Source organism: Carassius gibelio, chromosome A6 (assembly GCF_023724105.1).
Source record: "Carassius gibelio isolate Cgi1373 ecotype wild population from Czech Republic chromosome A6, carGib1.2-hapl.c, whole genome shotgun sequence".
Classification (NCBI taxonomy): domain Eukaryota; kingdom Metazoa; phylum Chordata; class Actinopteri; order Cypriniformes; family Cyprinidae; genus Carassius; species Carassius gibelio.
In genome coordinates this window covers 20,611,680-20,631,507 of record NC_068376.1, presented here as the reverse complement: position 1 = coordinate 20,631,507, position 19,828 = coordinate 20,611,680, and the positions used below count along the sequence as shown (strand labels likewise).

Below are 19,828 nucleotides of genomic sequence, written 5' to 3'. Positions count from 1 at the left end.
TATATAGGATACATAGGCCTAATGTATTCCAGATTATTTAATCAATTATAGGCTATAGTTGTACAGAATGTTCTAATTCAACGTACTGTGAGTAGTCAAACTAATTTAACATTTTCTAGATATTATTTCGTACTCCGTCATAGTTAATCCGGCTCTTAAGGATTTAATGCTATCTCTTGGAATATGAAAGTGACATGCATGTGACATGTGGCCCATACTCTGCATTTGTGCACACACACAGCAATGAACACACACACACACACACAAAGCAGTGGGCAGCCATTTTTGCTGCTGCGCCCGGTGAAGCAGTTGGGGGTTCGGTGCCTTGCTCAAGACCATCTCAGTCCTGGTGTTGAAGGTGGAGAGAGTGCTGTACATTCACTCCCCCACCAACAATCCCTGCCAGTACGAACCTCAAACCCACAACCTTTGTGTTACAAGTTCAACTCTTCTTAACTGTATTTGTTATAGTAAGGCTATTTATTACCAGGCCAATAATTTACCATCAGCCTCGCGATAGGAATGGCTCGCCTCGCTCAAATCTCACCACACTTGTCGAGCGCGCTGGTAAACGTGCGCCGCTCACGCTCAATTAAAACTCTCGAGATTACTGAAACATGCGCCCGTGCATCTCTTCCATCCAGAGAGCACCTTTGCCCTCCAAGAACCCCAAAAAATGTCTAAGGTTACGTATGTTACCCTGGTTCCCCGAAGGAACGAGACACTGCGTCGAGAACGAATGAGGAACGCGTCCAGTGTGACGTCTCTGAATAATGGTATAATCAGTCCAATGGAAGACCGTGACGTCATAGGCGGGTGACGTCAGAGACCAGGAAGCATAAAAGCATGAGCGGCGAAGCCCGTAATCAGCCTCAAAGGATGAAGTAAGCGCCGACCAGAGATGCTGGAAGTGTAGCACTGTGACGCAGCGTCTCGTTCCTTCGAGGAACCAGGGTTACATACGTAACCTTAGACGTTCCTCTTCAGGAACTTGAGCTACGTCGAGAATGAATGGGGAACGAGAATGCCCACGCCGTCAGACTTTCAAATCTCTGCCTAGTGTGGAAGAGCACAGCTAAAGCAAGAGAAGGAGAAGGAGCCTGACAGAAATCGGGGACAACCTTCCAATGGCCAAACTTCAGAAGGAGTGAGACTTGACCCCCAGGAGAGGGGAGATCAGAGGACTCGAAGCTTAGGTTAGCATCCTGATCACAACTTAGCATAAGCATCTTCTTGCCGGAGGCCTCAGCGCACCATGGAGGAAACATGTAACCAGAGGGTTTCTGCTCACTGACTGGCCACCGAGAGGGGCGCAGTAGACCACCATGGCCGCCACGTAGACCTTCAGGGTGGAGTGGGTCAACCCTGCGGAGAACCTGCAAGAAACTCCAGCACTGTACCATCTGGGTAGTTAACTGGGTCGAGCTGGCAGTCTCCGCACCAAGAAGTGAAAAGCTTCCACTTCAAGGCATACAGTTTCCTCATTGAGGGAGCTCTGGATTGGAGAACGGTCTTACAACCTTGGTTGAGAGACCGGAAACTAAGAGTTGTGCATCCTCAGAGACAACACCTACAGCCTCTAAGCTCCATGCAGGGGCGCACCCTCCGCCTGCGAGAGGAGATCTCTCCTGACGGGAACCTCCCATTGAGTGCCGTCAAAAAGAGAAATCAGGCCCAGGAACCATACCCGGCCCGGCCAGAACGGGGCTACTAACAGCAGCCAGACTCCGTCCCGGCACACTCTGTCCAGAACTCCTGAGAGCAGAGCAATCGGGGGAAAAATGTACAGATGAAGCCTCGGCCACGTCTGGACCATGGCGTCCAGCCCCACTGGAGCTGGATGAGTTAGAGCAAGCCAGAGGGCACAGTGCGATGTCTCTCAAGTCGCAAACAGATTCACCGGAGTCTGGCCAACCTCTCCAACCCTGCTTCATCACCTCAGTGTGAAGCCGCCATTCCCCGGGCCTCGGCCCATGCCTCAACAGGATGTCTGCTCCCATATTAAGATGCCCAGGAATGTGAACTGCTTCGCCGCTCATGCTTTTATGCTAACTGGTCTCTGACGTCACCCGTCTATGACATCTCGCCCTTCCATTTGACTGATTATACACGTTATTCAGAGATGTCACGCTGGACGCGTTCCCCATTCATTTTAGACGCAGCTCGAGTTCCTCAAGAGGAATCATCTATGCATGCTGGGACACAAAACAAAGGGAGCACTGCATGTTCTTCAAAACAGAAAATAAATAAATTAATAAATGTATCACTTGGTTTGATATCATATTTGAGAATGTCTACCTAAAAGTTCATGATATTAGTGTGATTTTATATTAGTTGAATATATGTTACAGTTATCTGAAAACATTTTGTGCTATTTTATGCTAAATTAAAATCTGTGTTGATATGCTAATGGTCAATGTTTACCTGTTGAATTAAAAAAAGTCTAAGATAACAATATCCAGTATGAAAGTTACATTGCTCTGTGGGTAAATCTCTTACAGTCTGCTGCCGCAGGGCGGCGACAGAGCACTGCGCTTACGTATGTAAATTAGAAATGTTGTCGTCACTGTATACGTAGTTCTGTAAACATGGCGGAAGTTCAGAATGAAGCAATGTGAATGTGAGCCAAGGCATGAAGAGGCTGGGATGGCGGACCAGACGTTGACGGTACTTTTCAAACTTTTAGCTGCGGGATTTTATGGAATCAGCTCTTTCCTGATAGTTATAGTGAACAAGAGCATCTTGACAAATTACAGGTAAGAAGACTTTTTACTGGAGTTACATACTCTGTATTTTGTGAGTGCTTGACTGTCTCTAGATGTTGAATGCTTGGGATAGTTGGACACTTAATTGTTGCCGAATTATCAGTGTGCTACGGAAGGCCGTTGATCTCAGTGGTCAGTGATCTTGTGTTTTTTTTTTGTTTGTTTTTTTACAGAAAAGTGCACATGTACCATTGTGATACTGTAATATTGCTTAAGTACTTTAGAGTACAGTGTTAATACAATATTGCATGGAAATGGTACTCATTCAGTAACGGTTTTATCAAGTAACGTTATGCTATTACCGTCTTGCACAATCTCTTTTGTATCACCACGTCCCATTTTTCTACGCATAGTGAGCTACTACCTGGTTCTAAGTATTTAAAATGATGATTATCTAGATTTTGCCTTTTTTTAAGTGCAAGAATCCTGAAACTGTGTAAATAAATAGTGTGACTGTAAAATAAAAAAAGTCTTTTGTATGGACTAAACTGAGTTAGGGATGTAGTATAATAATACTGTATATATATAAAAAATCACAATAAACTCTACATTGCATATGATGGTTCATTCTATATATAATAGCACAACAGTAATGATAATGAAAAGAAACATGTAACGTAAACAAAACTTTGTGCTTTTAGTCTTTGCTAAAAAGCAATCTTTTCCGAACAGGTTCCCCTCTTCGATATGTGTTGGAATTGGTCAGGTGGGTTTTCATTCTTCAGAAAAAAGTTTTTCTCACTCTCCATATTTTGGGCTTTACACATTACATTACAGAGCAGAGTGTCATGTACATAATGTGACTTTCCTCTGCAGATGCTGGCAACAGTTGTTGTGTTACGGGTGGGAAAGGCCCTCCGGGTGATCACCTTCCCTGAGTTTGATGGGAGCATACCTAGAAAGGTGAGGAATACTGGTGTTGTCACATGTTCTTTCCCCACAGAACACATTTATTCCAGAACAGTGGTGAAAGTCTTTTTTTTTTTGTTGACATGGGATAAAATACACTTGTGGGGCTGCAAAAAATAAAATAAAAATGCTGCTTTGTAAGTGTTGCTCACAACTTTCTTGTATGCCTTCTCAATATTCATCTATCTATTTTATAATTGCAGACATTTCCACTACCTTTTCTGTATGTTGGGAATCAAATAACAGGACTCTTTGGGACAAAAAGACTTAAGTATGATTCTGTACATAACAGCTTTACACCAGTCTGCCTTATTGTTTAGTATTTTATTCATTGGTATCTAATTAATTAGTTTTTCCTTCCTTCAGCCTGCCAATGTTTACAGTGTTGAGGAGGTTTTCGATTCTCTTTACGATGCTGGCGGAGGGGTTCTTGTTAAAGTAAGTGACAGTTCTCCAGTTACTATGGCAATGTTTCTGATAGCTTTTATCGAAATTAATTAATATTATGATGATAAAAGTATCACTGATTGTGTTTCCTCATTACAGGAAGAAATTCTCCTGGCCGGTTCAGCTGACAGTGTTTACTATGATTCTAGGGGCCTTTGTAGCTGCAAGGTAAAAGTTGCCAGTGACACGCTTTTTGTTTGAAGAACATGGCAATTATTCAAGTTATTGTTTATAAGAATGTCTTACTGCGAATCAGGAAAAAATTCCAACCAAATCTGCATGCATTTAATCGCATATGTCTTTTTACAGTGTTTGATGAGTGCCCTTATATTTCTTGTACAGTGCTGACTTGGCTTTTGACCTGCAAGGGTACATGTTCATTTTAATGAACGATGTCTTTACTGCTGCCAACGGAGCTTTTGTGAAACAGAAACTTGACTCTAAGGTAAGGAAAGCAACACATTCATGATCAAGATTACTCAAATACCTTAAGTGCATTGTTAAATTTGACAACGGATTTAGGCAGCATGCAGCATTTTGTCCGCACATCTTGCTATCCTACCCACAGTTCTATCAGAACATAATGGAAACCCTTTGGTTTTGTGGCTTTCACATATTAATTTTTACTGTACCCAGTCTGAGAAAAACTTCACATATGCATGTTCTAACATTTTAAGCACAGGTTCAGTTTCAATCTATTTAGAAGAAATGCGTATGTTTGTGTTTAATGACACGGAGAGTGCTGGCACCATGATGAGCAGTGTTTACTGCATTACCCTACTGGCTTGGACTGAAAAAAGAAGTTCTGTGTGTTCTGTTTGAGGCCTTCAGAGAGAGTAGTTTTATAACCGTTACAGCTTTCATTGAACAATGTGGGTTATGTGGAAATACAGCTTTATCCACTGACAACTTGAATACGGAAGTCAAAATTTTGCAACCTGTTAAAACTTACGCTGACATGCTGAAGAAAGACCGTTGCTTCATTTCAGACTTTTGGATACCATCTGTTTCTCTGTGAGAAAAGAGCAGCTAGTGTAGAGGGTGCGAGAGAAGTGAGAAATCATGACTTGACGTTACTGTACCTCAATTTGTCTGTCTCTCTTTTCTTTTTCTATTTGTTGATTTTTGTCCTGTAGGAGCTGGGAAAGTATGGCCTGCTCTATTACAATTCTTTATTTATGATTCTTCCAACACTGCTATTAGCACATGTCACAGGGGATATGGATAAGGTAAGTTTATTTATTTATAATTATTTTATTGTATTATTGCACTTATTTTTAAACCTTTTTTAATTTTATATATAGTTTTATCTAGCAATGGATATTGGCTCATTAATTAAAATAGAAGTGCACATACAGCAGATAGATAGTTGGATAATTCTCACTTATACATAATATATTGTGTTCACATACCAGACCTTAAATAACCCCCAGGACTCTAGTCATTTCTAAGAGTCCATCTCTCAACAAGACTTCATACCCATAGATGATCTGGCAACCGCAAACACACCATCTGCTCAGCTGCAGTGAGCTCACATTGCCAGAGAACACACAATTAGCCGATTGGAACGACTGCACGTTTGTCATAAATTCTTTTGAAATCATAGCAAGCTGAAGGACATAAATTTCAAATAACTGCATTTTCTGAAAGCGTGCTACATCCTGGTCTTTTTGAGCAAGTATTGTGAGCACTAGGCTCAGATGTTTGAGAGGTTAGGATGACAGGGCCCTGCTCCATGAATCCCTCATTTTATTTAGCTTGGTGAGTTTATAGGGAGGTAACAGTTTATTTGGCAGGTGCTGCTTCGGGAAGGAGAGAGGACAGGAGGCAATGTTTTTTTGTTTTGTTTTTTGCGCACACGGCTGCCATTATACCAGTCAGGGTAACTAGCATAGTGAATGTAGTAGTTTATGAATTTATTTGTTAAGTATATTCCTTTTAGGTGAGCTCTTCACCTCTTTTTAGACTTGTTGAGTGGATCTGTTGTTTTTTACTCCCCACGTGAATACATTCTCTACAGTTTCAGCTATGATAGCCTATGAACAAAAATAAACGTGTTATGTTATGACATTTTTACCATGCAAGACCTTTAAAACTGAATGGCTGACTAATGTTATCACTCTGTTTGTGTTATTGAAGGATCTCTAGGTAATTATTTCATTTAAGTGTGTCTTTCCATGCATCAATTAATGTCTTGTTTTTCCCCCTAGGCTTTTGAATATGAAGGCTGGTCAGATGTGCTTTTTATAGGTCAATTCATTATCTCTTGTATAATGGGGTAAGTTAACAAAGGAACTTTATATTTGGTAAATACTAGGGCTGTTAATGTGTTAATTAAGTGGCACTCGTGTGTTTTAGTTTGTGTTAGTGTGATTATTAAAAATAATTGTCTGTAAAAGTAATTTTTCTTTTTGTAACTGATCATTCATAAAAGCTCAGCAAATGATATACCACCAAAACATTAAACTCTATCAATTGTAGAAACGCAAACACCAGCCAGTGCCCTTGGTCTATACAGATGTAAGATCACATTTAAGTGCCAAAGAAAATTATTTTATTGCAGAAGTACCTTGAGCTCCTCACATTTAACAAAGACCCACCAATACACTCAACAAATGAAACTACTACTGTAAATTGTCTGAATACTTGGTAGGGACTTTTGCTTTAATTACAGCCTTACCTTGATTCTCTATGGGGTTCAGGTCTGGTGAGTTTGCTGGCCAGTCAAGCACACCAACACCATGGTCTTTAGCCAACTTTTGGTGCTTTTGGCAGTGTGGGCAGGTGAGCATCTTCAAAAACCTGGTCAGCAGAAAGAAGCATGAGGTGCTCCAAAATTTCTTGGTAAATGGTTGCAGTAACTTTGGTTTTCAAAAAACACAATGGACCAATACCAGCAGATGACATTGCACCCCAAATCAACACAGACTGTGGAAACTTAACACTGTACTTCAAGCAACTTGGGCTATGAGCTTCTCCACCCTTCCTCCAGACTCTAGGACTTTTGTTTCCAAATGAAAAAACTTACAAAGTTTTACAAAACTTGCTCTCATCTGAGAAGAGGACTTCTCAGGGCAACAGTCCAGTTCTTCCTCTCCTTAGCCCAGGTAAGACACCTCTGATGTTGTCTGTGGTTCAGCAAATTCCTAGACATGTCTGTGTGTGGTGGCTCTTGATGCCTTGACCCCAGCCTCAGTCCATTACTTGTGAAGTTCGCTCAAATTCTTGAATCGATTTTGCTTGACAATCCTCTTAAGGCTGCGGTTCTCTCGGTTGGTTATGCATCTTTTTCTTCCACACCATTTCCTTCCACTCAACTTTCTGTTAACATGCTTGGATACAGCACTCTGTGAACAGCCAGCTTCTTTGGCAATGAATGTTTGGGGCTTACCCTCCTTGTGAAGGGTGTCAATGATTGTCTTCTGGACAACTGTCAGATCAGCAGTCTTCCCCATGAAAAAAAGGCTCAGGAAACCTTTGCAGGTGTTTTGAGTTGATATGCTAATTGGCATGTCACCATATTCTAATTTGTTGAGATGGGTGGGTTTTTGTTTAATGTGAGCCACAATCATCACAATTAAAATTAAACTACTTAAGTGTGTGTGCATGTATTTATTACTCGAATTTGACAGTTTGGGCCCTATCTTGCACCCAGCGCAATTGACTTTGCACACCGACGCATGTGTCATTCCTATTTTGCACCTGCGCAAAGCGCGCTTTTCCCTCCACAGAAACACGTCGCTAAACTAGTGAATGAACTTGGGCTCCCTGGGCGGTTCAGCGCAAAAAATGAGGCATGTTCCGGCGCAAACAATCCCTGGTGCTATTTTGCTGTTCCATTAAACAATTGCGCCACTGACCAGAAAAAACCTAGTCTAAAGTCATGCTTGACCATAATGTATACCGTGCACAACGCGCATACACTTTGCTCATGTAATCTACACAGATGCAACAGTTATTTTTGCAAATCATAAATTGTTACACTAAAAATATATTAACACATGAGATGACGGAAATCATTGTGGTGTGCCACGAAGACGTGAAAAAATAGGCATAAATCTAGCTTACAAATTATTCAGGCTAATTGTAGTAATTAAGGATCAGACCTGTTTGAGGTCATATATGTATATAAGGACATCTGACAAATTGGTTTGTCCGTCAAGAACCAGGAAAAAAAATCGATGAAACAATTGTGGCTATTTCCTCCCACGCCTGTTTAACCGACGCTATTTTGGGTGGGTTTCTCTCATCGCCATACTACACAACTTCTCTGTCTTTCACTGCTCTTACAAGAACATCAGTCTCCTCGGCTGTGAACCGCTCCTGGCGTGCGCCTGGTAAATATGCCATAATAATAGCAATCCATAACGGAACTTGCGCACCTGCTTTTAAAGGGAATGTTGGATGACGCTCTGATTGGTTTATTTTACGTTACGCCCAAACCACACCTATGAATAATGAAGCTACTTCAGACCAACCCATTTTAGATTTGCGCCAGGCGCAAGAGCCATTTATCCCACCGGGAAAATAGCAACAGCGCCGAGACCCGCCCACAAACTTACTTGCGCTTTGCGCTTTGACACTTGCGTTTCAGATCGTTAAAATAGGGCCCATAGAGTTGAATTATTGAAATAAATGATCTTTTCCACCACATTCTAATTTATTGAGATGCACTTGTAATGGTGAAAAATGATGTTGTTAAATTGTTTATAGCATTGTTTTAGTGTTGTGTGTTGCCATGATGCTGTATGACACTACACACCTTCTATATAATAGTATTTACCTGAGCTTGGAAGGGAAAAACTTTGTGACTAACTGTGGTTTTACACATGGCTTTCTTAATGCCACTTGTGTTTTAGGTGGTTGTAACTGGATTATAACGAAAATGCAAAATACATTTTAATACTTCAGTAGATTGGAATATTACAACCCCAAATCAGAAAAAGTTGGAACGTTTTGTAAAATGCAATTAAATCAAGAATCTGTGTTTAGTTAATTTTCTTTAACCTTTATTTAATTGAATATAAGTGCAAAGAAAAGTATTTTGTAAATATAAACAAATGTACATTTTGATGGCTGCAACACACTCCAAAAAAGTTTGGACAAAGGTATGTTTAACACTGTGTCTCATCTACTTTCCTTTTCATAACAATGTTTAATCGTTTGGGAATAGTTGAGTATACTAATTGTTAAAGTTTTGAAAAAAGCATTTCTTGCTTGATACAAGACTTCAGCTGCTCAACAGTCTGTGGTCGTCATTGTCTGGTCTCCTTTTCATGACTGGTCAGTCATTTTTGATATGAGACAGATCTGAACTGCAAGCAGACCTATATTCTTTGTGATCTTGCATTGAGTTTTTTTTTTATTATTATTATTAGTTTATTTTTCATTTGTTTGACACTTCTCTCATGAAATTTGTCATGATCCAGCTTTGCTTGTAATGCTCCTTGGCTTTTATACCCCAACTTGATACTCTCATCGATTACCAATTCACCTGCTTACAGTGAACTGTTTCAAAACGGTCTAATTTGGACATAACCTTTTCACTTTTATTTTTCCTCTGTCCCAACTATTCTGGAGTGTGTTGCAGCCATGAAAGTCAAACATTTTTATATTTACTGAATGGATTTAAGTTGGTCAGTGAAAATATTGGGAATATTTTCTTTGTGCCTTTGTCAGTAAAATAAAAGATTAAAAGAATTAACATCACAGATTCTTGATTTCATTACATTTTTTTTTTTTTTTGCAAAACATGCTTACTTTTTCTGATTTGGGGTGTCAAAATGATCTCAGTTAATAATAAATGTAATAAATACATTCGTTTTATATTTGTGTTTTTATTTATTTCATTGCATTTTACAAAACGTCCTTACTAATTCTAATTTGGTGTTGTAACATTTTTTTCATTAATTTATTTTTCTAATATAAGTTAAGCTTAACCATTAAAAAAAGAAATTGACACTTTTTATTTTTTATTTTTTATTAAGATAAAGTGTAGATTTATGATTTCAAGCATTAGAAATTTCCTAAACAACACATCTTCTGTTGGTAAATTTGCAGGTTCATTTTAATGTACTCCACCGTACTTTGCACTCAGTACAACTCTGCGCTAACTACTACCATTGTTGGCTGTCTAAAAGTAAGTGTTTTTTTTGTTTTTTTGTTTTTTAACATGCGAAGATTCAGTTTGTCCTGCTTTTTATTATATTAAAAAGTTTTTTCTACCTACAGAATATATTAGTGACGTATATTGGAATGGTGTTTGGAGGAGATTACATTTTCTCATGGACTAACTTCATTGGTCTGAACATCAGGTAAGAAGTGGGCTTTTCCCAGAAGGGTACAGATGGGATGCATGGGATTTAGTGTGACGCTGATGATCTGATTGCTTGTACTTGTCTTCTCAGTATTGCTGGCAGTCTGGTGTATTCCTACATTACCTTCACAGAGGAGCAGACCACCAAACAGAGTGAGAATACCAACAAACTCGAGGTCAAGGGGAAAGTGTCTGTATGACCAGTTTGTTTGACGTTTATAATGCACAAGGCTGTATATATGAGTTTTTGTAAGAAGTCACTCTTGAGATTGCTTTTTTTAAATTATTATTTTATGAAGAAGATATAGACTGAAAAAGGTACACAGGTGCTGGCAGGACATCATATCAAATGAAAGATTCGGTCAAGTTTCAAATATACCAGAATGTGTTATTCCAGAGTAAAATTTGCCTGTTAATTTTCACTTCCGTTAAGAAGTGGTGTCTGTGTTATACTGATGATTTGTGTCCTGCAATGTTGGACGCTTGCCACAAATTGGGAATGAGAGCTGTCATAAGTGTTGAAACGCCTGTTGTATTCTCTATTTAAGCGTTATTTTAAAGAGTTTTAGTCAGTAAGGCTGTTTATTTTCATGAGAGTCGTTTTTTTATTGCTAGGATTGTGAATTGTATTTTATTGTTGGTAAAGGGTTTATTCTAGCTATAAAAAGGGAGTTTACATACATTTGATTAAATAATCTTGTGACAGTTCTCATAACCTGTTACACAACTTGAGTTTTAAAGGAATGTTCCTTCAAAACCTGAATGATAAATGGAAAGTGAGTGTTTGAATGTGTAAAACAAGGTACATGTGTGCAACTTAAGTAGATGTTTGATTTTGAGTCTTTTGATAACAAGCTTTAAAGAACAGTATTTTGTGTTAAGTGTTCTCAGTGTTACACAGTGTTCAACTGGACATATTCTTATAATGGCTTTTGTATTTTTTTGTATTTGGGAATGGGATGCAGTATAACTGTTTTGTATTAATGAAATCATTATTATAAATGCAAATGCTCTAGTAATTGCACTTAAACAGTTTACAGGTTTTCTCATTTGTCAGTGACTTAAAATGGATATTAGTTTTTGCAAGAACATTGTAATACAATATGCACAAACATTTCAGTATGTTGGTCTGTCTTGTCTAAGGTTGGTTGCTACGTTTGGGCAAATAAGAAAAGGAGGATGTCTCCTACAGTCGTGGCCAAAAGTTTTGGCAATGATATATATTTTGTGGTTTGCAAAGTTTGCTTCTTCAGTGTTTGTAGATTATTTTGCCACATGTTTCCGTGATATACTAAAAGCATATACGTTTTAAAGGTTTTTATTGGGAAAATAATGGGAGTCAGTATTTACAATGTTTGACCCTTGTTCTTCAAAACCTCTACAGTTCGTTCTGGCATGCTGGATATTAGCTACTGGGCCAAATCCTGACTGATAGCAATCCATTCTTGCCATAGTAGTTCTTGGAGTACAGTATATCACAATTTATGGGCTTCTGCTTGTTTTGAGGAATGACCACAGGTTCTCTATGGGATTGAGATCCAGGGAGTTGCCTGGCCACAGATCCCAAATGTCAATGTAATGTTCTTCAAGCCACTTCTTTATCACTCTTACTTTGTGACGTAGTGCTCCATTGTAATTACTCATGGATCGTTGGAAGAAGTCGCTCTTGCAGGATGTTCTGATACCACTCTTTATTCATGGTATTATTTTTGGGCAGAATTATGATAGAGCCCAATCCCTTGGTTGAAAAGCAACCCCACACATTGATGGTCTCGGCATGCTTCATCAATTTTTAAGATTTCCTAAAACTTTGGAAGGGAGCTTCATCAAAGAAAATAACTTTGTAACAGTCTTCTGCTGTTCTCTCCTTGTTCTTCAAGTAGAGTCTCAGTCTGTCCTTGGCGTTTTTCTTGGAGAGAAGTGGTTTCTTTGCTGTCCTTCTCGACATCAGGCTGTGGTTCTTTGTAGCAATTTCGTTGCTTGTGAGGACATTTTGATGCAAAGCAACGAGGGCTGCACATGTTTTTGGAGGTAACCATTGCTAATAAGGACACAATGATTGGAAGCGCTTCTTCCCTCTATCAGTCTGCTCTTACAGTCTAATTAGTCTGATAGAGAATTTACCAAACTAGTACTCATCCACACTTTCACATGTGCTGCTGAAATTATTAGTCAATTAATGTTAGCTGGTCTTTTTGTGTCGGATCAACAAAAAAAAAAAAAAAAAAAGTTAAATATGTTTGAAAAAATTTTAGCCAATGAAGCTTTTAGAAATTATTTAAAAGGCATCTGATTACTCTATGATAGACAGTCTAGAAACAATGTAATTGAACACAACACCAGCTTAAGCAGCAAATTTTGCAAAATACAAAGTGTATGTCACTGCCAAAACTTTTGGCCATGGCTACATTTATGTCTGATGTATGCTAGTCTGAAAATATCACAATTCTCAGTTATTTATTGTGCTATATTTGTACATCTGGAAAAGCTGATGCATTCTGCGGTTACTGAATGAATGTCTGTTTTCAGTCAGGTATGCTACTTTTTGAAACACTTTGTGTTTAGATTTTAATTTTATGGATGGTGTGCATTTTTGTGCTTTATTTTATTATTATTTTTGCACCGATTGATATTGTTGCTGCAGAAGTATTTTGGGTTCAACTTGTAATTTTTATTTTATCTTTTCACGTTTTTATTCACTTTAGTTGAAGAAACATAGCTTGATCAATTTCATATCTGCAAATTCTCTGTGATCAGTGAGAAATGGGATGTGTACAACATTTAAAATACCTCAGCTCAAAGAATGAATATAAATATATATATATATATATATATATATATATATATATATATATATATATATATATATATATACGTGTGTGTATGTATGTTATTTTCTGTTGTTAACCAAAGTACAATCCTTTTTCTTTTTTCATGTTGTCTATTGCTACTGTGGCAATAAATTGTGTACTTTCTCTAGGGTTGTTTGTATGTTATTTGTTACATAAAGCCATCTCATAGTTTTTAGTTCTACAAAACATACCATTCTATTTGGCTACTTCTGGGATGTCTAGAAGCAAGCACACATGATGTGACTGCTCCATGTGTTTCTAATGTGAGTGTACATGATTCTAAACCATTTTTTTCTAGCATACTATTCATCTCTTTATGGGTAAAACCTTATTAATTTAATTTGTAATGAGAGGGAAGACAAATTTTGAAATACGTTTTAACAGTTTCCAAATATACGGACAGTAACTGGCCAGCTGTGCTTGTCACGTTTTTTTTTTCACATTTGCGCAGTGTTTGGACTTTGCTCATGACAGGACTTTTATTGTGTAGTAGCATTGACCACAGTAGTGCAGCTCTAACTCATTTTTAACACATGTATTATCGCTGGCTTCACAGAACCTACAACAACTATGGCGGAGGTAAGATAAACATTACAAAATGCAACATATAATGCACTTGAGCGGTCAGTGTAATCTTTTAATTAAATTTTATTTTATTTCATTTATAATTTTAAATATTTAAACGATGACGTGTTTTTAACGTTCAGCCCTGAATACTTAGGGCGCCCAATTTGAATGTGTTAGCAGCTAGCAGCTAACTTGTTGCTTGAGCGCCAAACTCACATTCAGTAAGTTATATGTCTAGTCTGCTTTTATTAAAAAACACCAGCAATGCCTAATAAATCATAACCCATCGCACCCTGTTATTTCTAGTCTCATTCATTAACATGAGGTTGTACTTGCTTTAACAGCTTTGCCTCTGACTGTAGATAATTCATAGTCAGATTCAGGTCATATATCATGGTTTTTACTTATGGTTTTTGTTCATATAATTAAACTCTCGGAATTAAATAAAAATAATAATAATAATAATTAATTAAATTAAAGCGTCTGCTAAATTTTTTAAATATCTTATTTTCTTCCCAGCCCTCCTTAAGTGGTCCAGGCTCTGAAGGTAAAGATTTCAGTTATTTTTATTTTACTACCAATAAAAAAATTAATGTAGGCTGCCACATTTATATTAATGTGTAGTATCATTAGTGTACATTTAATGCATTTAATAGTGTGTGTAGATATTATTAGTGTGTACCTCTCTCTCTTTCTGTGTATAGAATAGATAATTATATTAATGTAAAAAAAAAAATACAATATTTCTTGTTAAATAGGAGCACATGGAGTGGTCCAGCATGAGGACAAAGACTTTGATCCTTCAGCAGACATGCTCGTACATGACTTTGATGACGAGCAAACATTGGAAGAAGAGGAAAGGCTGGAGGGAGAGACCAACTTCAGTGCTGAAATTGATGACCTCACTCGAGTATGGACCATCAGTTTTTTTTTTTATTATTTTAGTACATATGTTTGTGATGATATCATGAGGCACATTAAATAACCTTCACAGTCCTTGTCTTGATTCATGACTTTACTACTCTCTGGTTTGGTAGGAGGGTGAGATGCCCATTGAGGAGCTTCTGAAATTGTATGGCTACAGAACTGGTGGGTCTCCAGAGGAGGAGGAGGAGGAGGAGGAGGAGGAGGAGGAGGAGGAGGGAGACATTCAAGAGGAGGATCCTTCAGTGAATAATTGCAGCAGCCATAGTAAACACAAAGTAAAGCTCTTCATGAAAACAATGAATCTGTATGTTTTTGTATGCATAAGCATAGTAAAATCAACGAATCGTTGTTGTGGCTGTCAGGAGCTTTCTGATCAAGAGGAAGAGGACGTGCAGTCGTCTGGTGAGGAGCCTCCGTCCTGCAGTGTTTCTCACAGCACAGCTCAGCTCCTCTACCCTCGGCCATCCAATTACTTTATAGGTATGATCATGAAAAAAATAAAGCATGCTACATATGTATGAAAACGTGTTTCCTCCATGATTCCTCTCTTTAATTTTGAATATTGTGGTGAAAGCAAAATAACTATTTTGTAAACTCAAAATTTATAGGGAAAAAAAAAGTCAGGATTACTTTATAATTTGTTATTTTATTATTTTTTTTATCCCATGAAGACCATGGCAAAAACAGGTTTCCATACACAAATCAGCATCACACACTATATTTATCAAATAATTTCAAATGTAACAAATGTACACTAATGTTAATTAATTATTTCTGTTTTTTCATGTAGTATTTGCCTGGTAGGACCAGCAGATGGTGATAGTGATAAAGTCTAACTAGATCAGGCTCCATGTGACTTTTTGTTTTATAGGGGATGAGGAAGAATCTGAAGATGATGATTATATTCCATCTGAAGATTGGAAGAAGGTAGATTTTAGATTGTTGTTTTTCCTTCCTTCCTTCCTTCCTTTTTTTTTTTTAAGATTTCAAACATGGATTTTTTTTTCTGTCATTCTTAGGAGATAATGGTCGGTTCAATGTATCAAGCACAGACTCCTGCTGGCCTTAGCAAATATAAGGACAATGAAAAAGGTGACAAAACTGAATGATATGCTTATTTAGATGTGATGTGTGTATATATTTAACACATGTTATATGTACACTTTTTTGTTGTTGTTTTTCATCTGCTTGTCTCCTATAAATGTAGTGTACGAGAATGATGATCAGCTTTTGTGGAATCCGGAGTTAATTCCAGAAGAAAAGGTTGTTGAGTTTTTAGCCGAGGCTTCTAAATGCAGCGAAGAGGAGACTGGTGTCCATGCAGTTCCTGAAGGATCTCACATCAAAGACAATGAACAGGCAGGTCACCATCCAATGACAAATTTACTTAAATCATGTCGACGATTCCCTTTTGACATCATGACGAATAGCAATTTCTTTGCTTAAATTTCAGGCTCTTTATGAATTGTTTAAATGCAACTTTAATGCAGAAGAAGCTTTAAGAAGACTGAAATTTAATGTAAAGTCTACCAAAGGTGAGTATGTGTTTGTGTGTGTGTGTGTGTGTGTGTGTGTGTGTGTTAAAGATGATGTTAGTTAATGTTACAGGGTTTCTTAATTCATCCACAAGCCATCCACAAATTGAGTGCATTCCAATACTGAAGTATTTTGTCAAATACATTAAAAAAAGTAATAGAGACTGCTTAAAAGTTGTATTTTAAACATCTAAGTGTTGCTAATATAAACTAATTTTGTGTTCTCTAGAACATATGTATGAATTGTGTTCCCTTCAGTTTATTCCTTACATTTTCGGTCAGACTTTTAGTTTGGGGACCAATTCTCATGATAAACTATGACTTTGGCCTCAATAAGATTCTAAAGATTTGAATGTATTAACAGCTTCAGAATGTTATTTTTGGGAAGTATAAAATGCTCCAAGGAGCTCTTAGCACGTCAGTCAACATTATCTCAATGTGTCACATCAACTAAAGTCTCTCTCTCCCTCAGAGGACATTTCAGTTTGGACGGAAGAGGAGTGTCGAGGTTTTGAGCAAGGACTCAAGACTTACGGAAAAGATTTTAACTCGATACAAGCAAATAAGGTTAGTGTTTAATCACATTCCCCATTCTAAAACCTAATAGGATGGTATATGACTGCTGATTAGAGTAATCAGTTAGTTAACTTGGTTGTCTTTATTGTTCACTTAGGTAATTGTTACTTAATTAAATTTTCCAGGTGAGAACTAGATCTGTAGGGGAATGTGTGGCCTTTTATTACATGTGGAAGAAATCTGAGCGTTATGATTTCTTTGCACAGCAAACCAAGCTTGGAAAAAGAAAATACAGTCTTCGTCCTGGAGTTTTGTAAGTCACTCATCAACACTGTGGTAGATTAAAGGTCACTAGTCTACGTCCTCTAATTAAACTGTGTGTGTATAGAATCAGATGCTGTTTAAGGTCATATCCTGCCTGGTGTTTGTTTGGCATTACAGGGATTATATGGAGTGTATTTTGGATGAGAGGGAGAGCTCTGAGTCCAGTGGATCTTCATCTTCACTTCCCAAATCTTCCAACAACAGCAAACACCCATCAGAGCCAGAGAGTGACTCAAATGCACAGAATGGTAATCATCAAACTCTAACAAACACATTTTTAACCATATATATATATATATATATATATATATATATATATATATATATATATACACACACACTCACCTAAATGATTATTAGGAACACCTGTTCAATTTCTCATTAATGCAATTATCTAATCAACCAATCACATGGCAGTGGCTTCAATGCATTTATGGGTGTTGTCCTTGTACCCATCCTCTGATGGCTACTTCCAGCAGGAAGCTCGAATCATTTCAAATTGGTTTCTTGAACGTGACAATGAGTTCACTGTACTAAAATGGCCCCAACAGTCACCAGATCTCAACCCAATAGAGCATCTTTGGGATGTGGTGGAACGGGAGCTTCGTGCCCTGGATGTTCATCCCCAAAATCTCCAACTGCAAGATGATATCCTATCAATACGGGCCAACATTTCTAAAGAATGCTTTCAGCACCTTGTTGAATCAATGCCACATAGAATTAAGGTAGTTCTGAAGGCGAAAGGGGGTCAAACACAGTATTAGTATGGTCTTCCTAATAATCCTTTAGACAGTGAATTTATTTTTCTTCATTAAGTGATACTTTGTGGAGTTAACCCCTTAAATGATCTCATATTACATATATTATGTGTTTTTAACAACATTAAATATAAAATGTTATCTTGTTGATTTTACAGGTGTAGGGAGCCATTCCTCTCAGCCACTTCTTTGTGTCACAGATGAGAAATCTCAGGCAAACGGTTCTTCCACGTGTCCAGATATTTCCACAGGAAAGTCAGCACCCTGCTCTAACCCTGAAGCCAGCAGCCTGAGCACACAAGTCATGGAGATCACAGTCAAACAGGAGGAGGAAGATGAACGACCTCTCAAAAGGCTTAGGACTGACACCCTGTTTTTAGCGTAAAGGAAGCTGTGTGTGGGAATTTCAGGGATGCAAATGAAGAATATTTCTGTCCTCTTACATTACCGTCACTGGGCTCAGTTCATATCTCAAACACTCATTACTGACTGTCATATCAGACAGTCATCTCTGTAGCACTATTTATTAGTAGAGGTTAAGATGATCAATGCTATTGTGTTTTCTCTAGGTTGTTTGAAACAAACAGCTGACTGTATTTTTATTGTGAAGCTTCTGTCAATTAGTGTGCTTAACATTGCTCTAGCTGTAACTTCACACTGTGGGAAAGCCCTCTATATGAAGTATAATACTGTAAATATTTGAAATCTAAAATAATTATAAAATACGCTTTTGTGTTTGGAACATTTTTAATAATTCAGGCGGTTGCAAAACTGCAACATTCCATCCTTTTCATTTCAGAATTTCCTACTTGACCAAAGTGAATGGTTGATATTGGTATTTTAAAACAAAAAGCATTTTTAGAAGCTTTATCCTCTTTATATGAAAAACTGACTTATTTTTGTATTTGATAACTATTTATTTTTTTAATCAGATATTGGTGATGCATGAGGCCAGTATACAGAGTATATTTGTATTAAGCCGGAGTGAGTGATGTTGAATTTAAAAGGCAATGCGGAAATGATGGGTGCTATTTATTCATTTTCTCACTGATAATGTCAACCCATACCTAAGATAGCAATTTTATTTTATTTTTTTTACATTTTTGTAGGAGCTCTGTTATTCCTGTCAAAAATGGTAGAGTAAAATGGGTTCTACAGTTTCCATTAATTCGTTTTTGTCCATGTCTGCATAGCTTAGGAAAATCAGTACAGAAACATTACAGGGTGTCAAATAGATGTCAATTTCAATTAGTGAACTACTCATTCATTAAACTTGGATTATTTACTCAAATCCATAGTCTTTTGTGATTACTGTAATGTTACCACATTTTAGTGGATTGGATTGTACACTGAATAAATCTATCAAGCTGTTCTTATTTTGAAGAATCTGCCATTTCTTGTGTTTTGTTTTTATCTGCCATCCTGTATTTCATAAGGTCTGACTGGGTTCAAACCAAGAAAACTGACCTTCGTGTGGTCAAAGAGCCTTTGTTTGTTTGTTGCCCATTCATATACTTGAACAGCAGGTGTCAGTGTTGCTCTTAATATAGCTGAAATATGCAAAAAATAGAAACACATTAATTGCCTGTATAATCCCAAACACATTATTTCATAGAACATGGCAACATGGGCTTAAATGTACGAAGGACTAAAATAAACATAGAAGAAAACAAAACATTCAAAGTACAAAAATATGTTCAACTGTGATTGGTTCATCCAATAAATCAGTTTGTGAATCAGTCTGAATGCACAACATATGGGAAGAAATGTAAACAACTTAGATATAACCACTTTATGTCAAATTAAAGCTGCAGTAGGTAACTTTTGTAAAAATATATTTTTTTACATATTTGTTAAACCTGTCATTATGTCCTAACAGTAGAATATGAGACAGATAATCTGTGAAAAAATC

General features: G+C 37.4%; 2 protein-coding genes across 4 annotated transcripts; both read left to right on the top strand.

Annotated features, from left to right (window-relative positions):
• The first annotated feature begins 2,587 nt into the window (after positions 1-2,587).
• LOC128015668 (UDP-N-acetylglucosamine/UDP-glucose/GDP-mannose transporter) lies at positions 2,588-13,416 on the top strand. 2 transcript variants are annotated; one of them, XR_008183981.1, is made up of 12 exons: positions 2,588-2,756; positions 3,438-3,471; positions 3,582-3,668; positions 3,878-3,945; positions 4,041-4,112; positions 4,221-4,289; positions 4,464-4,566; positions 5,258-5,350; positions 6,332-6,399; positions 6,824-7,228; positions 10,182-10,260; positions 10,353-10,411. XR_008183981.1 is itself a non-coding variant. In XM_052599713.1 (12 exons), the coding sequence occupies exons 1-12, from the start codon at positions 2,605-2,607 to the stop codon at positions 10,635-10,637; spliced, it is 1,017 nt and encodes a 338-aa protein (XP_052455673.1). In that variant the 5' UTR covers positions 2,588-2,604; the 3' UTR covers positions 10,638-13,416. The 2 variants fall into 2 exon arrangements, 1 of the variants encoding a protein (XP_052455673.1); XM_052599713.1 differs by lacking the exon at positions 6,824-7,228 and adding an exon at positions 10,529-13,416 and having other exon boundaries at positions 10,353-10,435.
• Positions 13,417-13,751: 335 nt separating this feature from the next.
• Positions 13,752-19,302, top strand: LOC128015667 (mesoderm induction early response protein 1). Of its 2 annotated transcripts, none has more exons than XM_052599711.1 (13): positions 13,752-13,868; positions 14,376-14,403; positions 14,615-14,766; positions 14,894-15,058; positions 15,146-15,263; positions 15,655-15,710; positions 15,803-15,875; positions 15,991-16,142; positions 16,237-16,318; positions 16,791-16,885; positions 17,020-17,147; positions 17,276-17,406; positions 18,075-19,302. In XM_052599711.1, the coding sequence occupies exons 1-13, from the start codon at positions 13,860-13,862 to the stop codon at positions 18,299-18,301; spliced, it is 1,416 nt and encodes a 471-aa protein (XP_052455671.1). In that variant the 5' UTR covers positions 13,752-13,859; the 3' UTR covers positions 18,302-19,302. The 2 variants fall into 2 exon arrangements, with proteins under 2 accessions (XP_052455671.1, XP_052455672.1); XM_052599712.1 differs by having other exon boundaries at positions 13,753-13,868; positions 17,101-17,147.
• Positions 19,303-19,828: the final 526 nt, after the last annotated feature.

Bases quoted from the DNA above. Each gene is read 5' to 3' on its own strand.
- LOC128015667 (XM_052599711.1), top strand. The intron at 15,059-15,145 runs GTAAAGCTCTTC...TGTGGCTGTCAG, and splicing joins GCAGCCATAGTAAACACAAA to GAGCTTTCTGATCAAGAGGA. The intron at 16,319-16,790 runs GTGAGTATGTGT...TCTCTCCCTCAG, and splicing joins TAATGTAAAGTCTACCAAAG to AGGACATTTCAGTTTGGACG.
- LOC128015668 (XM_052599713.1), top strand. From the start codon at position 2,605: ATGAAGCAATGTGAATGTGAGCCAAGGCATGAAGAGGCTGGGATGGCG. The intron at 4,567-5,257 runs GTAAGGAAAGCA...TTTGTCCTGTAG, and splicing joins AACAGAAACTTGACTCTAAG to GAGCTGGGAAAGTATGGCCT. The intron at 10,261-10,352 runs GTAAGTGTTTTT...TTCTACCTACAG, and splicing joins CCATTGTTGGCTGTCTAAAA to AATATATTAGTGACGTATAT.